This window comes from Ambystoma mexicanum, chromosome 10, assembly GCF_040938575.1.
Source record: "Ambystoma mexicanum isolate Mex_15411 chromosome 10, UKY_AmexF1_1, whole genome shotgun sequence".
Lineage (NCBI taxonomy): Eukaryota > Metazoa > Chordata > Amphibia > Caudata > Ambystomatidae > Ambystoma > Ambystoma mexicanum.
Window position 1 is genome coordinate 1,593,910,609 of NC_090932.1, and position 18,495 is coordinate 1,593,929,103.

Sequence of the window (18,495 nt, forward strand, 5' to 3'; positions counted from 1 at the left end):
CAGTAAAGTAAAATTGACTTTATTTACCACTGTAACTTACTAGACCCAGCACACCCTATTTTACAAAAGAGTGTTGGAGGGGTTACTTAGTATCCTGTGTCGAGCTGCTCATGTAACATGTTTTATGTTACCCTTTCCTCACAGAATGGCTGGTGGAAGTGGTTTCATTTGAACTACCATGACTTGCATTTACAGCGGGCTACGTTCGCAGCCAAAGTAAAGCAACCGCAGGAGCCATATTTGTCAAAATGGCACCCCGGTCGTATTCTTTCGCTATTTCTTTGTGGAAAGGTCCTTCTAGAGATTTTCTCTGCGCGGCAAACTAGGTTTGGTCTCTTTGTTTATTTGTGCCTTTGGCGGGATTCACAGGTGAAGCCCGCCTCTGGCTCCAGAGTGTCTGGGGTAGGCAGGAAGTGAGGAAGTTGCCCGAAACTCCTTGTGCTTAGTCTCCTAGGAGACCCAAATGCACTATGTGGTGATTGGCTGGCTGACTGTCCGGCAAGGACAGCCACCCTGCTGGGCGAGTGACAGCTAGGCTGGAATGAACGGGAGAGAACTGAATAAAAGGCAAGTCTTTTGGCTTAGAAGGCAGAGTCGACCACTGGACGAAGGAACCAAAGAAGAACTTTAAGAGGACGCCTGCTGCAACTCCTGGACCGCTGGGTTTGCCTGGTGAAGCCCTGCTGCTGTGCCAAATCGCCAAGTTCACATCGACAGAGAAGCCCCTGCAAGGACGACTTCTCCCCTTGAGTTGGAGGGACCAATCCACTCCAAAGCAAGCCATCTGGACATCCATCTCGGAGCTGGTTGAATTTCCACAGAGTTGCTGCTGGAAATCGTATAGCCAGGGAGAGGAACACCAGATTGTGTGCGTTGCTTTTAAGCTGGCCTAAAGCTTTTGGAAGATCCTCCGGACTCCCAGGAAGCAGGACTGACCAAGCCTGAGCCCCCTAGCAGAGTGCGGGAACCCAGAAGCAAGGAAAGTCCATCTCAACAGCCAGGAACCGCGGTGTTGCTATTTGCAGTAGATGCGAGGAGCTGAAACACGAAACAGCCACTGACAGTGGAGTTTGCCGGTTTTGATAGTCCAGTGCATTGCAGCAGTCCCCAGACGCCCTCCCTCTTGTCCCCACGACTGAGGCCCAGGAACAGTGAGATCTGCAGAGCTGCATGGGAACAGAAGTCACCAGCTGCATCTTTTCTTCTTTACGAAGGTACTGTAAAACAAGTCTAAGAGAACTTACCTCTTACTGTAAAAGTGCTTGAAACTTCTACAACTCAAGTCTAATCAGCTTGTGGCCCTACATTTGATTCTTCTTTTCATCAAAGACTCCTAATAACTTGTGTAAAGACTTTTCCATTTACTTACCCGAAGTGCTTCATCCTATTCAAGACTTCTGCCCATTGACTTTGGCTTAGCCTATTGAACTGAATGACTCTTCTAGGATAATCTAAAAATAGTTACCTGCTTAGGAATATTGCTTGTCTCTTGTTCTAATAAATTTTCCCTTTTACCAACTTTTAAGCGTGTTCTGAATGCCAACAGTAATATATTAATGTCCCCAGCACCTTTGTTATTGAAGTCATCTGTAGGTGTAGGTTGCATCTGTGGGCCATCCCAAAGGGGTCTTTTCCGATTCAGAAACTCAGAGTGTACAGTATTGAAGTGTATTTGTGTGTTACTATTCTATTGCTCCCTTCTGAAGAAGACTATAAATTAATATTTGTTCATGCAAGAAACCTTGAGTGTAAGAGTTTACTTGAATACCTGTAACTGTGAATCTTTGTGTAACTCCACTACAGCTCCCATTTCCCCTCTTGAGATAAGACTGGCTGCTCAACAGGCTACCAAAACTATGTAGTACAAGCTTATACCAAAGGTTGGGTTGCCTATACCTGTAGTCAGATTTGTTTGTAGTGTTCCCAGAGGGTACTGCATCACAACAGACGCCTCACTTGCAGGGCCTGGAGCATATTACCTAATCAGACTGCGCACGACGTGTGGACACAATCGACAGCAAATCAATCACAACCTACTAGAAATGCTAGCAGTCCTCAAAGTCCTACACACTTTTCAACATCTCTTGGCAGGACAAAGATCTAGTCCTCACGAAAGTACCACTGCATGATCTCAACAAGCAAGTCGGGCCACGTTCTAAGTCTGTCCAAGTTAGCCGAAAAGATTTGGAATTTGTCTCTCCAACGCAATATTTTCCTAATATCTCAACATGCTCCATGGGAACACAATTCACTAGCAGACCACTTAAGCAGAAATCTGCAGCTTCCAACAGAACACGTGTACCAAATTCACACCGATATATTGCAGTCTTCACCCAATGGGCGCATTTAGACTAATCCGTTTGCAACTAAGCAAAAGATACAATGCCTATACTTCACATCCAGGTTTCCCCAAGCAAAATCCAAAGGGAACGTTCTGTGGAAGAACTGGTCAGGGAAATGTCCTTAGGGCACTCCCCAAAACCCCCATACCCCCAAAACCACTCACAGAATAGTTCACAAGATGCACCAGGAACAAGTCACTCTGATCCTAATAGCACCATGGTTTCCACACCTACACAAACTGTGTGCAAACAGATCAAACCTCTATGCCCATACAACATGCTGCCCCAACACCAGGGGACAACATTCCATCCATATCCTCAAACTTTGAACTTGGCAGCTTGGCTCCTGAAGTCCTAGAGTTTGGATATTTAAACCTTCCACAAAGATGTATGGAAATCCTTAAGGAGGCACGAAAACCTAACACAAGAGACTGCTATTTTAACAAATGGAAACTAGTCATTTGGTGCAAATCACGCATCATCATATTGGGCCACCTATTTACTGTACCTGTTACACATCTTCATTCACCTTCTGAAGAGGCTTGATTGCTTAGCCATACCTCACTGCTTGAAGAGTCAACATAACTTCAGTGGGAACATAGTTTAAAACCAACTGTGTTGAAACATTTGGGGTCCAACAAATATCGACTTAGAAAAACCAATGCTATTCAACAATAGTGGATAAGTCTCATGACCCTTCTGGGCACTAGCAGTGACACAGCAAAGCAGAAGATTCTGCCAGGGAAAGCAGAGTGCATGGGTAAACTGTCCAGAAAAATGTTCCAGTAAGAGGGGCCTAACCCAGCAGATGTGGAAAGGTTGCAGCAGTCTTCAAGAGGCCCAAACTGGACTTCCATGGGCAATAAACCCAAACCGAGATATGCCCAAACCTGCACTCTGCAACTTTCATCAAGAGTGAGCTTACAAAATAGCCTAACAGTGGGACGCACAGGTAATCTAATTTAGCAGGTTTGTCAGACCTGCCATATCCAAGTTGCAGGTAGAAAGCTTGGCCTGGTCAGAGCAAACATGCCCATTCAATCACAAAAGTGGGCTAGTGGCAAAGAGTCAGATGTTTAACCACACTGGTTCGTCAGAAGCACTCAATTAGCCTTAGCTGCCCCCCCCCCCCCCCAACAGGAAGTTAGAGGGAGAGTCCAGGTACCTATGCTGGCCTACACCAGTTTGGACCAATATGGAGGCCACCATTGTGGGTTCACAAAGTCATTTTCAGGCCACCTCATTGATCTGAACAAAGGAAGCCCAGAAATAAAATGGCAGAGAGCAGAATAAAATTTTTAAAAAAATGAAAACCTCTTACCCCAATGGCAGCTAAAAAAGGTACATTGGGCTGCCAACGCAGTAAAATGGCTTGCACCCCTGGTGAAGCGAAACTAAAGTATAGCCGCCCCAAACTTACATTAACATGGGTAAAGTGGCAGAATCGCCCTCTGGCAGAAATATGGAGCCTTAGTGGTACGCCTGGGACTGGGCACTAACGGGGCAACCCAATAACATGTACCTTAAAGGTAAAATGGGTTGTAATGGCAGGGGGACTATGCTGGCAACCAAATACATTGGTGACCCAAAGAAATAAAGGGAACTATGTTGAGGGATCCTAAAAAGTGCCAATAAAACCCCAAAAAAATAGAAGGCTTAAGGATGAACTCTTAAGGAAAAAAGGAGAAGAAAAAAAGCTGTTCATGGCTGCTTCGGTCAGAAATATGGGACAGTAAAAGACTCACCAACTTTAAAAAACCTCAAACATGCCAAACCCCTTGGTGGCGTTTTCCCAGACTGACACTGCTTGTCTTTATTTGGGATCTTTGAAAAGGAAGCACATGTTTTCAGAATGGAGTTATTTAAAAATAAACACGCGATTGTGATGCAATTATTCAAGACATTATGAGGGAGGGTCTATTGATGGTCAAATTTGTTTTGAGGACTTATCTGAGCTTTGGAGATAATTAAGAACACCTTTACAAGACTTTACCAAGAATCCACAGTGACAGGGTTGCATTAGACTAAGTATGCAACCTTTGGCTCTCCAGATGTTCGACAACTCCCACCAGCCCTAGCCAGCAAAGTCAATGGCATGGGATTTTGGAAGTCTTAATCCACAACATCTAAAATGCTACAGGTTGCAGAACCCTCCATTAAACATCTACATTACGTTTGACTGTATTAAGGACACAGACTGCTATGCAAGGTTGCAGACACTAGTTGAGAGCGGCTTGATAGCACATGGTGTGGAAAGCAACTATACACAGACTGGTATATTACCGTATTCACTGGGTGGCTGATCATATAAACGATAGGATTGTCAGAGACCCAACATTCTAGGACTGAAATGTTATATTAGATAGACCGGAATGTAAAGATTCTTTCAGTAGTAACAAAATACACTTGGGTGTAACCAACACTACACAATACTTGAACTGGAAAACAGTCTGGTTTATGACAGTTGAGCGCAATACAGTAAAGGCATGCAGCAGTCCAAGATGTAGGATTAGGCAAACAGCTATGTTAAATTTCACTCAGCTTCGGACACCAGCAAATTAGAGCCAGGCTTAAGTCTCACTCGGGAATTTTAGCTCACACACTCACTTCACTCTGCGACGGAACCTTAGCACTGGTAGTGGAGACACATTAAAAAGAAAAACAAGACCTGCAAACAATCACCTTCACAAAGCGCTTGTCTACCTGGAAGGAAAGGCAGATAGTAAAGGGCAGGCCTGAGAGCCCATTTCGAGGCATAAACAGCTCAGATATGATTGAGAGGTTAGCATAACATGATATGAGCAAATGCTAGATTTAAGGGGAAACTCGCACCATCGGAAAGAAAGGAATAGTTAAAAACGGCATTTGAATTGCAAAAGATTTCATATCAAACCACTGATCGTTTCTGCAATACCACACTTCCATATCTTCATATCAACTAGGGCATACAACGGTTTAGTATTAGGCCAGCAGGGTTCAATAAACATTTTACTCTGCCTAGGTATTCATTATTTCTGCTGATAAAGACCTTTTCTAAAGACATTTAATTGCACTGACTGATTCGGTAAAGTGTTGCTATTGCAATACTGCTAGAAGGCAGTGTGTTACTGTGTGCGGACCACTTCAATAAGAGCTTTAATTGTATTTGCTTTGCGGTGCATCATACTTTGAAGGGACCTGTATGAACAGGGCTCCCCTGGAGGCAGGTTGTTATAAAAAATCAGATCATCTCCAAGTGATGTCCTACAAATCAAGATTTGGTTGAGAGTATATTTATTCCATGGAATGAATAGCTGGTAGAATTCTAACTTAAATGCCCTGGGACATGACAGCTTTATATGAATAAGTCTGTGGATTGGGGGATGCAAAACAATGTGTAAGTTAATAGGTTAATAACTATGCTAGTACTTTGCTTATACATGTGCTACTAATATACACGCTACCATGTTTCTTCTAGGTTATGTCTTGGGTGCATTGTCTGTATTTAAGTTGGTTCTGAAATGCAGGCAACTGACCAAAGCAGTCTGCTCCCTTCAAGGGGGGTACAAAAAAATAAATGCATGTGCGAGGCACAGCAAATGTGCATCACTACAAGTGCACAGCCCTATCTGTTGGGGTGGGGCGACCTACCTTGGATAGGTACTCTCGCATAACCTGGATGAAATAGGGCATGGCAAAGTCCATAATGTTGTGCCTCCAGGCCAGCTCCAGTACTATGTCTGGGTGCAGCAGGTCATAGCATGTGAAGAGGGAAGCGGCAAAGCATTCCTGTTTTCCTTGCTCCAAGAACCACTGTAATAACGTCTCTGCGAGCTCCATGTCCTTTGACTCTGCAGCATACTGCATGGCATCCTGAAACAAAACAAGAACTATGAAAAACATGCTGATAATACCCGCAAATCAGTCGGTGGCCAAAAAAACTAGCTCATGTACTGTTAAGACAAGGTAAATTACATTTCAACACATGTGCGAATGTCCATCCTCGCAATCGTCCACTGTCGGGGGAGGAAACCTTTAAAATGGGATGAAATACTTACTCCTGTGGACAAGGCTGGCCCAGTGTCTGCTCAATTCTCGTCAGTCACGTACAAAGCACATACAAAGCTAAGAAATACAAGCTTTAAGGCACCACTATTTACTAAGCGTGACTGAATCCCAGCCGAGCAAATACCAACCCCAAGGTACCTTAGAGGTGTCCACTGCATGACCCAGTCTTACTACTTTAAACGAGCAGCAAACAGGATTACATTTGAACTAGGCTGGGGAGTGGGAGCTTAACAATAATGCAAAGAACAGTACAGGCGAGTATCTTATTCTTGTTGAAACACCCAACAGCCTTCATTCGCAAAATAGCAGATGTAGAAAAACACGTAAAAGATTGAGGATGGCTATGCTGGCTAATCTGGACCAGGAACACAGATTTTGGATTATTGCTTGATAACAATGTGTATGATCCCTAGTGCTTCTAATCAAGAACTTTAGATGTGCACTTTTCCAGAACAAGCACCAGGCCCTGTACGGTGCCTGAGCAGATCTGGTACAGCTTGCAGTGAGGCCAACTCACAGTGGCTATTTCCCCGCATTTTTTAATTATTTCTTTTATGGGCGTTGGGGGTACCTAACCAGCAGTTATTGTAAGATACATGTGCATTCATTATATTCCTCGAAGACAAAATAATAAATAAAATATCATTGGTAAAGGCCATCAATCGTTTGAGTATCCTTGCCATTCTGTAGACCACATGAAGGTATCTGAATTTCCTGTTCGCAGAAGATGACGGTAAATATTCTCAGGTTGATGTCATCCAGGCATATACAAGGAACAAGTTACAAGTTACTTACCCGTAACTATTGTTCTCCAGCATGAGGTGTGGCATGGATTCCCATGCTCATAAATAAAGAATACATAGCAGTACAACATTACACAACCACGGGAGGTGGCAAGGCTTAAAGAAGCAACAATCTCACCTCTGTAACAGACTCACCTCAAGCGAACAGGTTGCGTAGCCCTGCTTGGCCGACTCCAGACTCCTCTCTGGAATCCCTGTGGACGCAGTAGAACTTTGTGAAGGTGTGCGTGGACCTCCATGTACCAGCCCTACAGATGTCCAGCAGGGGCACACCAGACAGTAACATGGTCGTCGCAGCGATCGCTCTGGTGGAGTGGGCTCACGGAGAGGCGGGCAGTGGTCCACTCGCCAACCGATGACCATGCGTGATGCAGCCAGAGAGCCACCTGGAGATGGAAGCCTTGGACAAGGCCTTCCCATGGTTCACAGGACCAAAGTTCAAACAGTTGAGACGTCTTCTGAAAAAAAATGTGAGTGCCATGTAGACCTTCAGGGCACAAGCAACGTCCAGCGAGTACAGGGCCCCCTTCAGCCGGTGATGAAGGCTTAGGTAAACACACAGGTAACACCAAAGGCTCGTTAAGGTGGAATTCCAACGCAACCTTTGGCATAAAAGAGGGGTGCATCCAGGATAGGGCCTGGATCTCACCCACCCACCTGGCAGAGGTTATGGGCACAAGGAAAGCAGTTTTCCACGAGAGGAACGAGAGAGGCCTGATACATAGGCTCGAAAGCCCCCCCCCCCTCCATGAACCTAGTCAGCACCACAGTGAGTTCCCACGCCGGGGCAGGGGTCTTGGCCGGCGGGAAAGATTGAAAACAGTCCTTTGAAGAACTCATTGACGAGACAGACCAAAGAGAAGATCGTCCTGGAGACCTGGTGTAGCGGGAGATACCCACCAGATGCACCTTGACAGAAGTGTGCGCCAGTCCAGCCTTGGCCAAGGAAAACAAGTATGGAACAATCTATGGGGCCGTGACCCACAGAGGGGTGATCTTCTGCGACCAGCACCACATAGCGAAACACTTCCACTTGTGACCGTAATACTTCAAAGTAGACGATGATCTGGCCTTGGCAAGGACCTCCCTGCAGTCTGCTGGCAACTCTTATCCTTCAAACTCTAGGGCTGCAGGAACCAAGCCCTCGGGTTCATTGATCCTGGGTCGTGATGCAGGATTGGGTTTCCTTCTCTGGTGAGAAGATCCGGGACCACCAGCAGTTTGACAGGGGGCGACGCTGAGAAGGTCCAGGTACCAAATCTGCCTCTGCCATGCCGGGGCGATGAGTATCATCCTGTATCAGCACTGATTTGATTGAGGATTTGCAGCAGGAGAGGCAACGGCGTGAACGCATCCAGAAACAGGCCTTCACACAGGACAGAGAACACATCCCGGTTGGTGGAATCTGCTGAAAACCTCTGGCATCTGGAGTTTGCCGCCATCGCACAACCTGGTGCCTACCCTACTTGATGAAGATGCAGATGCAGTCCACCTAGTCCTTCCGAAGTTCCCACTTGTGGCAGAAGCGCAACTCCCTGCTGAGGGAGTTGGCAATGGTGTTCTTGACACACGCCAAGTGAAAGTGGATGAGGAACAGCGCTTGTCCGATGGCCCAGTGTCGCAAGTCCCGCGCCTCTGGAGAGCGATGGGGATCGAGTGCCCCTCTGCTTCCTGATGTAGAACATTGTGGTGGTGTGGTCCATGAAGATCCTCACCACCTTGCCCTTCACAGATGGAATAAATGACTCGAGGACCCATACCACTGCCCGCGGCTCTAGGATATTGATTTGAAGAGCCTTCTCTTCCGCTTGCCACAGGCCTAAGCGACGTCCGGTGTGGGCTCCCCAGCATTCCAGGGAAGCATCTGTGGTGACCGTCTCCTGGTATGGGGGGCTTTGAAACCCTGTGTCCTGGGCGACTGAGTGAACGCCCCACCATTGTATCGCCTGACGGAACCCATCGACCAGGATCTTGTCTACAAAGCTTCCGGACACCTGAATCTAGCGAGCATCCAGGAACTCCTGAAGAGGTTGCATCTGTAACCTGCAGAGTTGGATAAGGTAGATGCAAGATGACATCATGCCGAGAAGTGACTTGATGGTTCGCACCATGACTGTCTTCAGTGAAAGCAGCTGCTGCACTTTCCCCAGAATGGCAGCTACCCTCTCCTCCGTGGGAGACGCGAGGCAAGCGACTATTGAGTCTGGCTCCAAGGAACAGCGTGTTCTGCGATGGTGTCAAGCTGGACTTTGGATAATTTGGTTCAGAATCCCAGATCGGTCAGCCGTGGGGGGTTGTCTACGTGTGTCTGATGGCCAACACTCAAAACTGGCCCGAATGAGCCAGTCGTCCAGGTACACATGTATCCCCCGAAGACGCAGATGGGCCGCCACCAGTGCCAGGCACTTCCTGAACACCTTGTGGGCCGACTTCCGGCCGAAGGGGAGGGCCTTGAACTGGTAGTGCCGTCCCTGCACCACAAAGCATAGGAACCTTTGGTGCTTCTTGTGAATGGGGGACGTGGAAGACGACGTCCTTCAGGTTCAGCGACGTCAAGAAGCCTCCTCCTTCCAGTTGGCCGAGCACATGCTGTAACGCAAGCATCCTGAATCTTTGGGACTTGAGGTACTTGTTGATACGCTGCAGGCCTAGAATGGGCTGCCAGCCCCCGGTTTTCTTTTTGACTAAAACGTATCTGGAGTAGACTCTAAAGCCCCCCCCAGGTCCCCCCCCCCCTGATCCCCCCCCCCAGGTCCCCCCCCCTGATCCCCCCCCCAGGTCCCCCCCTGATCCCCCCGACCCCCCCCCCCCCAGGTCCCCCCCCCCGTCAGACCCCCGCCCCCTCCAAAGGTCCCCCCCCCCGTCCCCGAATCATCGTGGAACCAGCTCTATCGCAGCATGGCCCATACCTTCTCCAAGAGTTGAGGGATGTGCTGCTCCTTCCGGGCCACCGGAGGGTTCTGCAGAAACCTGTGCTGAAACTCCAGGGTATGTCCGTGGGCGAGAGCGTCTAGCACCCATCTGTCGATGGAGATCTTCTCCCACTGGCTGAGGAATCCAGTCAGCCGGACTCCCACCGGGGTGCATAGGTGGGGTCTCGACGGCCTGGCCAGTTCAGTCCTGCTTTAGCGCTGACATCCTACCTTGAGGGAGATGGCAGCACTGACCACCTCCACTGTAGGCCTTGGGACAGCCTCTGGGTCATAGACCTGGAGGGCTGGCGGTACGACGAGGAGAAACCTTCCGTTAATCTGCCTGACTAACCTCTGGAGAAGCGAAAGAAGGTGCAGTGTTGCTGGAGCATGCCCAGGGCACAGGCAGTTTCAGTATCTGCCTTGATAGCCTCCAGGGACTAGTCGACAACCTTCACAAAAAAAGGTTATCTCTGTCAAACGGCATATCCAGTACCCTCGCCTGGACCTCCTGGCTGAAATTCGTGGCCTTCAGCCAGCCATGACAAAGGATGCAGACACCGTTTCCCCCCCATTTTCCGGAGCCCTGTGTCGCGATGTCCAGCGGCACTGTGATGGCATGGTCCGAAGCCACCGCTGCATCCTGGAAGAGCACGATCGTTGTCGCCGGGGAGGAACTCCAGAATCGGGCCCAGTTTGTACAACATCTCCCTGTCATACCTGCCAAGATCGCCAGTGCGTTGGCCGCCCGAATGTTGGATGCCACGGTGTGAATAACCTTCCTTCCCATTGTGTAACTTCTTCCCCTCTCTGTCCAGAGGGACTGAGGACAAGTTCGACGACCTTTTCCTTGCAGTCACCGAAAACACCAAGTCTGGCCGATGGTTGCGATTGTAGTCATCTGATATGATAGGTTATTTATAACGCGCTTAATACCCAGAGGTTTCTAAGCGCGGACCCGGGGATCGAACCTGTGTTGCTCCGTGTCATCTTGCTTCCAAGGCGAGCACGTTGCCCCCGAGCTATCTTCCTGGTACTTTTGCTCCAGGCTATCCCGCTTAGCCAGGGTGTGCAAGGGTTCTTCAAGAGGGCCAGGCCCGCCTGCCACACATCTAGAAGGTGCACCACCATAATTGTCTTCCTTTTGGCCTTGCGCACCACTGGTACAGGAAACCCTTCTTGGTCTCCTCAGGCGTAAGCTGGAAAAGCTTGGAAGCTTTGGCGACCATGGACTGGAACGACCCGACCTTATACGGTGGGGACGCCCTCAGGGATCTCCTCCTCCTCCCTCCCTCCCTCCTCCCTCATCCCTTCCCTCCTTCCTCCCTCCTTCCTCCCATTTCCTTTTTCTGGAGGAGCTCAATTGCTGGCTGGTGATGTTGATCGTGCCCTGCCCATCGTGAGACACACTTGCACAGCAACCCCGATGGAATCGGACCTCCCGTGCTTGGCCTCGTCTTGGGCCCCCACGGATGGGGCACCCTCAAAGGACTTAGAAGCCCGCTCCTTCTTGGAGAAGACGAGGCAGATCTTGCACTCTCCCTCCTTGTGGTCCGGATGAAGCCCGAGGCAGTGGAGGGGTGTGTCCTCTACAAACACGTTCCCGTAGCCCGCATCTGGTGCAGGGCCTGAAAAGGGATCTTCCTTCCTTCCTTCTCCGTCATGGCCGGAGGTACGTAGTAGGCCCAATGGCCTTCTGGAAACTAAGAAACTTTGACGATCCTCGCCCTTGAGGGGTGCTGAAATACAGTGTCAAACAGATTAGGGATGTAACGGTATTATGGTATACCGTTAAAGATACCGTGAACCACTTAATTGAACAATAATAACCGTCACATTGTTTATACCGGTATACCGTTCATACCGTTAAGTGTGCTTTTCAATCTGATTTGGAAAGGCTGCAGTAAGCAAGTTCTGCGCAGTCTTGGTCTTGCACTGTTGGATGTGCCGTCTGCCAAGTAGTTTCAGTTTGAGCAGTTTTTAATGCCATTCCATAAACCACACGTGCCTGACACAAAATCAACATGTTAGCAATAGGAAGAATAAATACAGTGCCAAGAAGGAAAGGGGTTTACTTTTTTTTTATTTACATTTTTTTTTAAAGCGCTCACACAGCCCCAGGGCATCGAGGCGCTGTTAAAGAAATTGATTTTGTTTATTTTGTTGCGTAATTGTTTTTGTCTTAGTTGCGTATTTATAACATGCTTAAACACCCAGAGGTTTCTAAGCGCGGACCCAGGGATCGAACCTGTGTTTCTTCGTGTCGTCTTGCTTCCAAGGCACGCACGTTGCCGCTGAGCTATCCTCCCGGGACTTTGGGTTGGAGGCTTTAGGGTTTATATATTTATAATGGATAATGTTTTCTAAACATATGACAATGGCGGATTTCCCTGGTTCTATCATTGAATTTACATATAATAAGTCACACTGCAAAATTTAATCATCTCTGTGGGTATTCCCTGCTGCCATACCAAAGGGTAACATGTCCGTGATTACTGAACACCTTTTGGCCCAGAAGTAAACCAAAGGCTGTAACTTAAAGAGAGTGCGTGTGTGTGTGTGTGTGTGTGTGTATGTGCACAAGCGTATACTACCATCAGACTCTATTGATCTGTGGCTTGCAGATTATCAATTTGGCAACATGTTCATCTTCACCAGTAGCCAGTGGGGGAGCTAAAAGCCTAAACGACCACTTAAGAAAAGCTATTCAGTTTGCTTTGCCAGTCGCAGCAGGGCCCCACCTCCCCCTCTCCACACGTGCGTTTGTGTTTGGTGCAAGCAAGGGGTGGCATTTCAGTGGAAAGTATGTTGAAAAGCCCAATTCTGGCCCTGGGTGCATGGTTTTGTTTGTGATGATAAATCTGACAATTTATGACCTTTTAGAAAATATTTGTTAAGATTAGTTAACTCCACCTGCTATACCGCGATAACCATGATATACCGTCATTTGGCAAGAAGGTTATTGTACCGTCATAAAACTAATACCGTGACACCCCTAAAACAGATCACTGCTGTCGTCATATAGAAAGACGACCACACAGGCTCTTTTTTGACAAAAATAGAAACTTTTTCCGTCGAGAAGCAAAAACATTTAGAAGTAGCTCACAGAACAAAACTAATGGACTCCCACCACTAGAACATGCAGTAAAAATGTGAAGATAGCTGCCAGAGGAGGGGCTTAGGGAGAATGCAGACATTGGCTGGGGAAGTAGGACCCAGAGAACAGTGATTGGTTTAGAGGAGAAATACAGTTTAAGTGAAACGGTTTTTCTTTTACAGAGGATTCCCGGCCTGACGACCGGGAATATTCATGATTTGATTTTTTGATTTTATTTTATTTATAAAGCGCAGAAACCAGGCCCATGGGCAACCGGGCGCATACTCTTAAACATGTTACAGTAGATAGTAGTTGCAAGTAAGTTACAGAATATGTACATATACCGAAGGGTATCATTAACATAGTAAATACAAGTACAGAGCAAAGAGAAATGTATATACATATCCAGTACCACACAGGGAGATTAGTTTGTGTAGGGGTCTCATAAATCTTGGGCGAATAGCCACGTTTTAGCATTGTTCTTGAAGATGTGGAATGAAGGTTCAGTTCTAATAGGCGTAGGCAGGGTGTTCCAGAGTTTAGATGCTAGGACAGGGAAGCTCACCCACCGCCTTTATGGAGTTTGCATCTAGGCACGGTGAGGCTGTGAGTTTGGGCTGCTCTAATGGGTCGAGTGGATGTGTGGAGTGTGAAGCGAGCGGTTAGGTAAGGTGGGGCGTGGTTACTCAGGCATTTGTGAGTCAAGGCGAGGGTTTTCAGTGCAATTCTTTGTTTTACTGGGAGCCAGCGTAAATTCAATCTTGCGGAGGATATATGGGAGCGTCTCGGGATGTTTAAGGCTGCCCTAATGACATTGTTTTGTACAGTTTGCAGTTTATTAAGGTTAGACTGACTGGTCCCTAGGTAGAGAGCACTACAGTAGTCGATTATGACAAGAGTTCTGGCGAGGGTGATGCAGTTGGTAGAGTTTAGGAAGGGTCTACAGGCAGTGATAAGTTTGCAAGTATAGGCCGAGGCAGACCTAACTGCATTTGTCTATTCAGAGAGAGCGTAGAGTCGAGGTAGACGCCTAGAGTCTTAGTGTCTTTGGAGACTTTAATATCGTTGCCGGTCAATAATGAAGGACTTGTAGGTTTGGTCTAGTTTGTTAAGCCGATGATTTGAACCTAGGAGGAGGAGCTCGGTCTCATCATCGTTGAGGCAGAGTTTGTGATGTGCCATCCAGGCCTGGATAACCAGGTAAACATCGTTAAGGGCTTTGGTGTCGGCTGTGTAGTCTCCCGTGATAAGGATGAGCATCTGGGTGTCATCCGCGTAGTTGGTATAGGAGACACCCAGACAGTCAAGCACATCGAAGAGGGGCTTGGTGAATACGTTGTACAACGTGGGGGATACACACGAGCAATGGGGCACACCACAGTGAATAGGAGAGGGATCCACCGAGGCCATAGGGGAGAAGGCCCTCATGGATCTGTTGCTCAGGAAAGATTGGATCCAGGCATTGGCAGAGTCAGAGAAGTGTGCTGCAGATTTGAGATGCTGGCAGAGTATTTGGTGATTGACCAAATCGAAAGCCACAGAGAGGTCGAGGAGAAGGAGAAGAGCTAGCTTCCCTTTGTCCTTTAGCGACTCCATTTGGGTTTTCAGGACGATCAGAGCAGATTCCGTGCCATGTTTAGGGCGGAACCCTGATTTTCTTAAGCCCAGGAGGTTGTTTAGCTCGAGGTAATCGTGTATCTGCAGGTAGGCTGCGCGGTCCAGGATCTTGAGCAGGAATGGGATTGTAGTGATAGGTCTGAAATTAGTTGGGATGTTAGGGTCAAGGGAAGGTTTTTTGAGGAGTGGGATAACCCATGCATCCTTTAGGTTGTCTGGGACAATACCAGTCTTCAAAGAAGCATTTATGAATGCAGTGATGAATGGGGCTAGTTCATGAGAAGCTTCCTTAATGATAGGTGGAGGGCAGGGGTCGCCTTGGCAATTGGATGGTTTTAAATTGTTTATGATGCCTTCTACTTCGAGGGTAGTGAGCGGGGTGAAGGAAAAAGGTTTGTGAGGAGGATTAGCTGGGAGAGTATTGGGTGTAGGTGTGGTTAGTAGTTGGTCAGGCTGTATGGATTTCTGTTTGTCTCCGATTTTAGATTGGAGGGTGGTAATTTTAGCCAGGAGTGCTGAATGAATATTGGTGCACCACGTGCCGTCTTTGGTACAGGAGTCAGGGGGTGCTGCAGGTGTCTCAAGTTCCTTAAGAATATTAAAGAGTTCCTTGGTATTAGACTTGGCAGACGGAATGCGGTTGTTGAAAGAATCTTTTTTTGCCTGGAATACGGCTTCTTTATACGGCTATCAGAAGACCGTCCTTGTGGGCGTCAGAATGGTCACTTCTCCAGCGTGACTCAGCTATGCGTTTCTCTTTACGTAACACTCTAAGCTGGGGAGTGAACCACGAGTTAAGGTGAGCTCGTTGTTTGGGTTTCCTCAGTTTGAGCGGGGCAATAGAGTTGATGGCTGCAAGCACTGACTGGTTGTACAGGTCGGCTAGGCTAGTGGGGTCAGAGCAAGTGTCAGTCAGGAGCATTGTTTACTGTTGGACGGGTGAGGGAAGGGGGGGGGGGGGAGTAATTTTTCTGTCGTAATGTTCTTTTTATTTCTAGTGAGGGTCACTGGGGCGATCAAAGGCATGGGTGGAGAGGCTGCTTTGATACTAAACATGATGACGTGGTGGTCAGACCAAATGCAAGGGGTGTTGGAGAGAATGCTAATGTTGCAATTGGTGTCACTGAGCCAGTCTAGTGACCGCCCTTTAGTGTGGGTGGGTTCCTGAATGTGGTGTGTGAAACCTAAATCTGTTAAGGTGTTAGCGAGGTCAAGGGCTGCAGGATCATTAGGGTCTTGGTGTCCCAGATTAAGGTTGCCAAGAATGATGGTTTGGGAGTTAGATTTTGCATTGTTGAGTACTAGAGTAGAGATGTCATCCACAAAGGATGTGGGTGGGCCAGGGGGTCTGTATATTACGTGAATAGTAACCGTCTGGTTAGCTGAAAGACCGAGTTTGACAGAGAGTAGCTCTGCGGATTTCACCTTAGTGCTTGGGATGGTTCTAAGTCCTAGTGAGTTTCTAAAGATGAATGCAATTCCTCCAACTCTCGAGGTGCGATCACATCTGATGATGGAGTAACCAGTGGGGATGGCCAACGAAAGTGCAGGGCCAGATGCCGCGTGTAGCCAGGTCTCAGAGATGGCGATAAGGTCGAGTTCCTGAGTCTTAATAAGGTCTGCAATGTCCAGAGCGTGTGCGGCTAGGGACCTTGCGTTAATCAGGGCAGCTTTAATTAAACCAACGTTGCTTGTTGATGCTGTGTTGGTCTGATGGTGATGGGGCGTGGGTGAGGTGGGAGTTTGTGGAGGCGGGTTGAGCATCTGTGATTTTGGGTGTGGGCTCAAATACATGGGGTGACCCTTCTTACCCAGAAGTCTGGATCCTAATCTTAGGTTTCTAAAAGTGAGAGCATGGTTGGTTAGGTGAGGGTTTTTTGGCAAAATGGTCGAGCCATAAGGCTGGGTTGTTAAGGTAGCTGTTATGGTTTTGCAGTGAAGTGCTTGGGTAGGTATTGGTAGGTCTGTAATGGTAGCCATGGATGTGGTGTACAGGGATCTAGATGCAGTTAAGTTAGATGGAGGTAAGTGTAGTGTTCTGGTGATTCACCACCCTAATAGTAGTATTTGTAGTGAGAGGAGCAGTGAGCTTATGGAGGACCAGCGTAGTATCAGGTTACCAGGGTTAGCGAGGAGAGGGTCACAAGGGTGACTTATAGGCAGGAATTGCAGGCACTATTTGGCTAAGAAGTACGGACTCTGTGCGAGCAATGCAGGCACAATAGTTAAGTACAGGTTTAAGCAACTTATGTAGAGTCTAGGCAATAGGGGTACATCAAGTCGGAGTACACAGGCATAGCAAATACTGAGGCATGCACGTACATAGCATATTAGGCAGGGGGCAATGCGCATGAGGCATGCGTCAAATGCGAATGTGCAACAATTCAGGCAAAGCAGATACTCTAATGTTGGCAGCAAGTATTGGCAGGTCTGGTAAATGTCAGATTAAAAAGGCACGGTAGCGTGAGGCAGGTACCCTAGAGTTAGCTTGCAACAACATATGGGCATGTTTTATACGGAGCGGTGCAACATATGTCGGCATAGATCAGATGTGTGACACAGAACGTTGGACAATTTGCACAGTGAGCATATCAGACAAGGCAGGTAGCATATAATGGAGCTAATAGGTAGATCCACGTTACGGTTCTCAGCGAGTGTACAGTCATTTCACATGCAAGCGTAGGGCTGGCGATAGAGCAATTTCAATGCAGACACAGGCAAACAGATCAACAACGAGGCAGTGATGTGGTTATTTTGTACGTGGGTACGGGAAAAGTGGCAGTATGTAACAAACATAGGCAATGCAGGGATCAACAACTGCTAGGAAAAATGGCGTGGGCGATTGTATTAGCATCAGAGAGGCGGCATTTCATGAGCATGTGAATCCATGTCAGGCCCCATGCTGGAGAAGTAGGGTTCCTCTCGAAGGAGATAGTAATGTTGTTTGCCATTCCCTGACATGCAGTGACCTGCAAACCCCCAATACCAGGGGCCCTCAGACGATTACAGTTCATTGTCTTTCCGTGAACAAATCCTCACAGAACTTTGGTGGGCCCCAGCTCTGGAACTCCATAGGCAAGACCCCTCCACCCCCCCCTCCTCAAAGCCCCCTCACAAAAGAGCAGGACCGAAGAATCGAGGCGGATTGACTGGGTGGTAAATGTTCATCCTTGCGAGCCTGTGAAAAGATGCCTCCTTTCTCTCGACTGCTGCGACATCCCTTCCAGAATCCCTCCTTTCGTCACCACGACGAAGGAACAGGAGACTGGGTCCATCGCTGTTTCACCATGAAAGAATCCAGCTGCATCTTCTACATCACTCCTCAGCTACTGTGGGACTCTGGGCAGTACTTATCTCAAACCATTTTGTCGCTCCTGACTTGCTGGAGTGCCGATTTCCGGTGTTTGGGTGTACACCCATTCCGATCGCCCAGGACTAATGCTTGGGCGCCTTTAGGGAGCCTTTCCCAAAGTCCCTGAAACCTTTTTGACCATCAAAAGCATCATACTTAATTGTAATCAAGGAATGCTTTGGCCTTGTCTGCTGCCCGTCCAATTTAACTTTGAAGAACTCATACTTAAATAGGGATTGTCTACTGAAGCCTTAAGGTCATTAAAAAGTATTACAAGTCTTCGAAAGTATTGAACTGCTGTTGCTGAATAACTATTCCTACAACA

General features: G+C 47.8%; 1 protein-coding gene across 2 annotated transcripts in view; it reads right to left on the reverse strand.

Annotated features, from left to right (window-relative positions):
* The window catches only part of CLTCL1 (clathrin heavy chain like 1), an 804,099-nt gene that overhangs the window by 113,487 nt on the left and 672,117 nt on the right, over window positions 1-18,495 (reverse strand). For both annotated transcript variants that reach the window (XM_069619951.1, XM_069619950.1), the window contains exon 30: window positions 5,973-6,194. In XM_069619951.1, coding sequence (XP_069476052.1) covers window positions 5,973-6,194 — 222 coding nt within the window. The remainder of the gene's footprint in view (window positions 1-5,972; window positions 6,195-18,495) is intronic.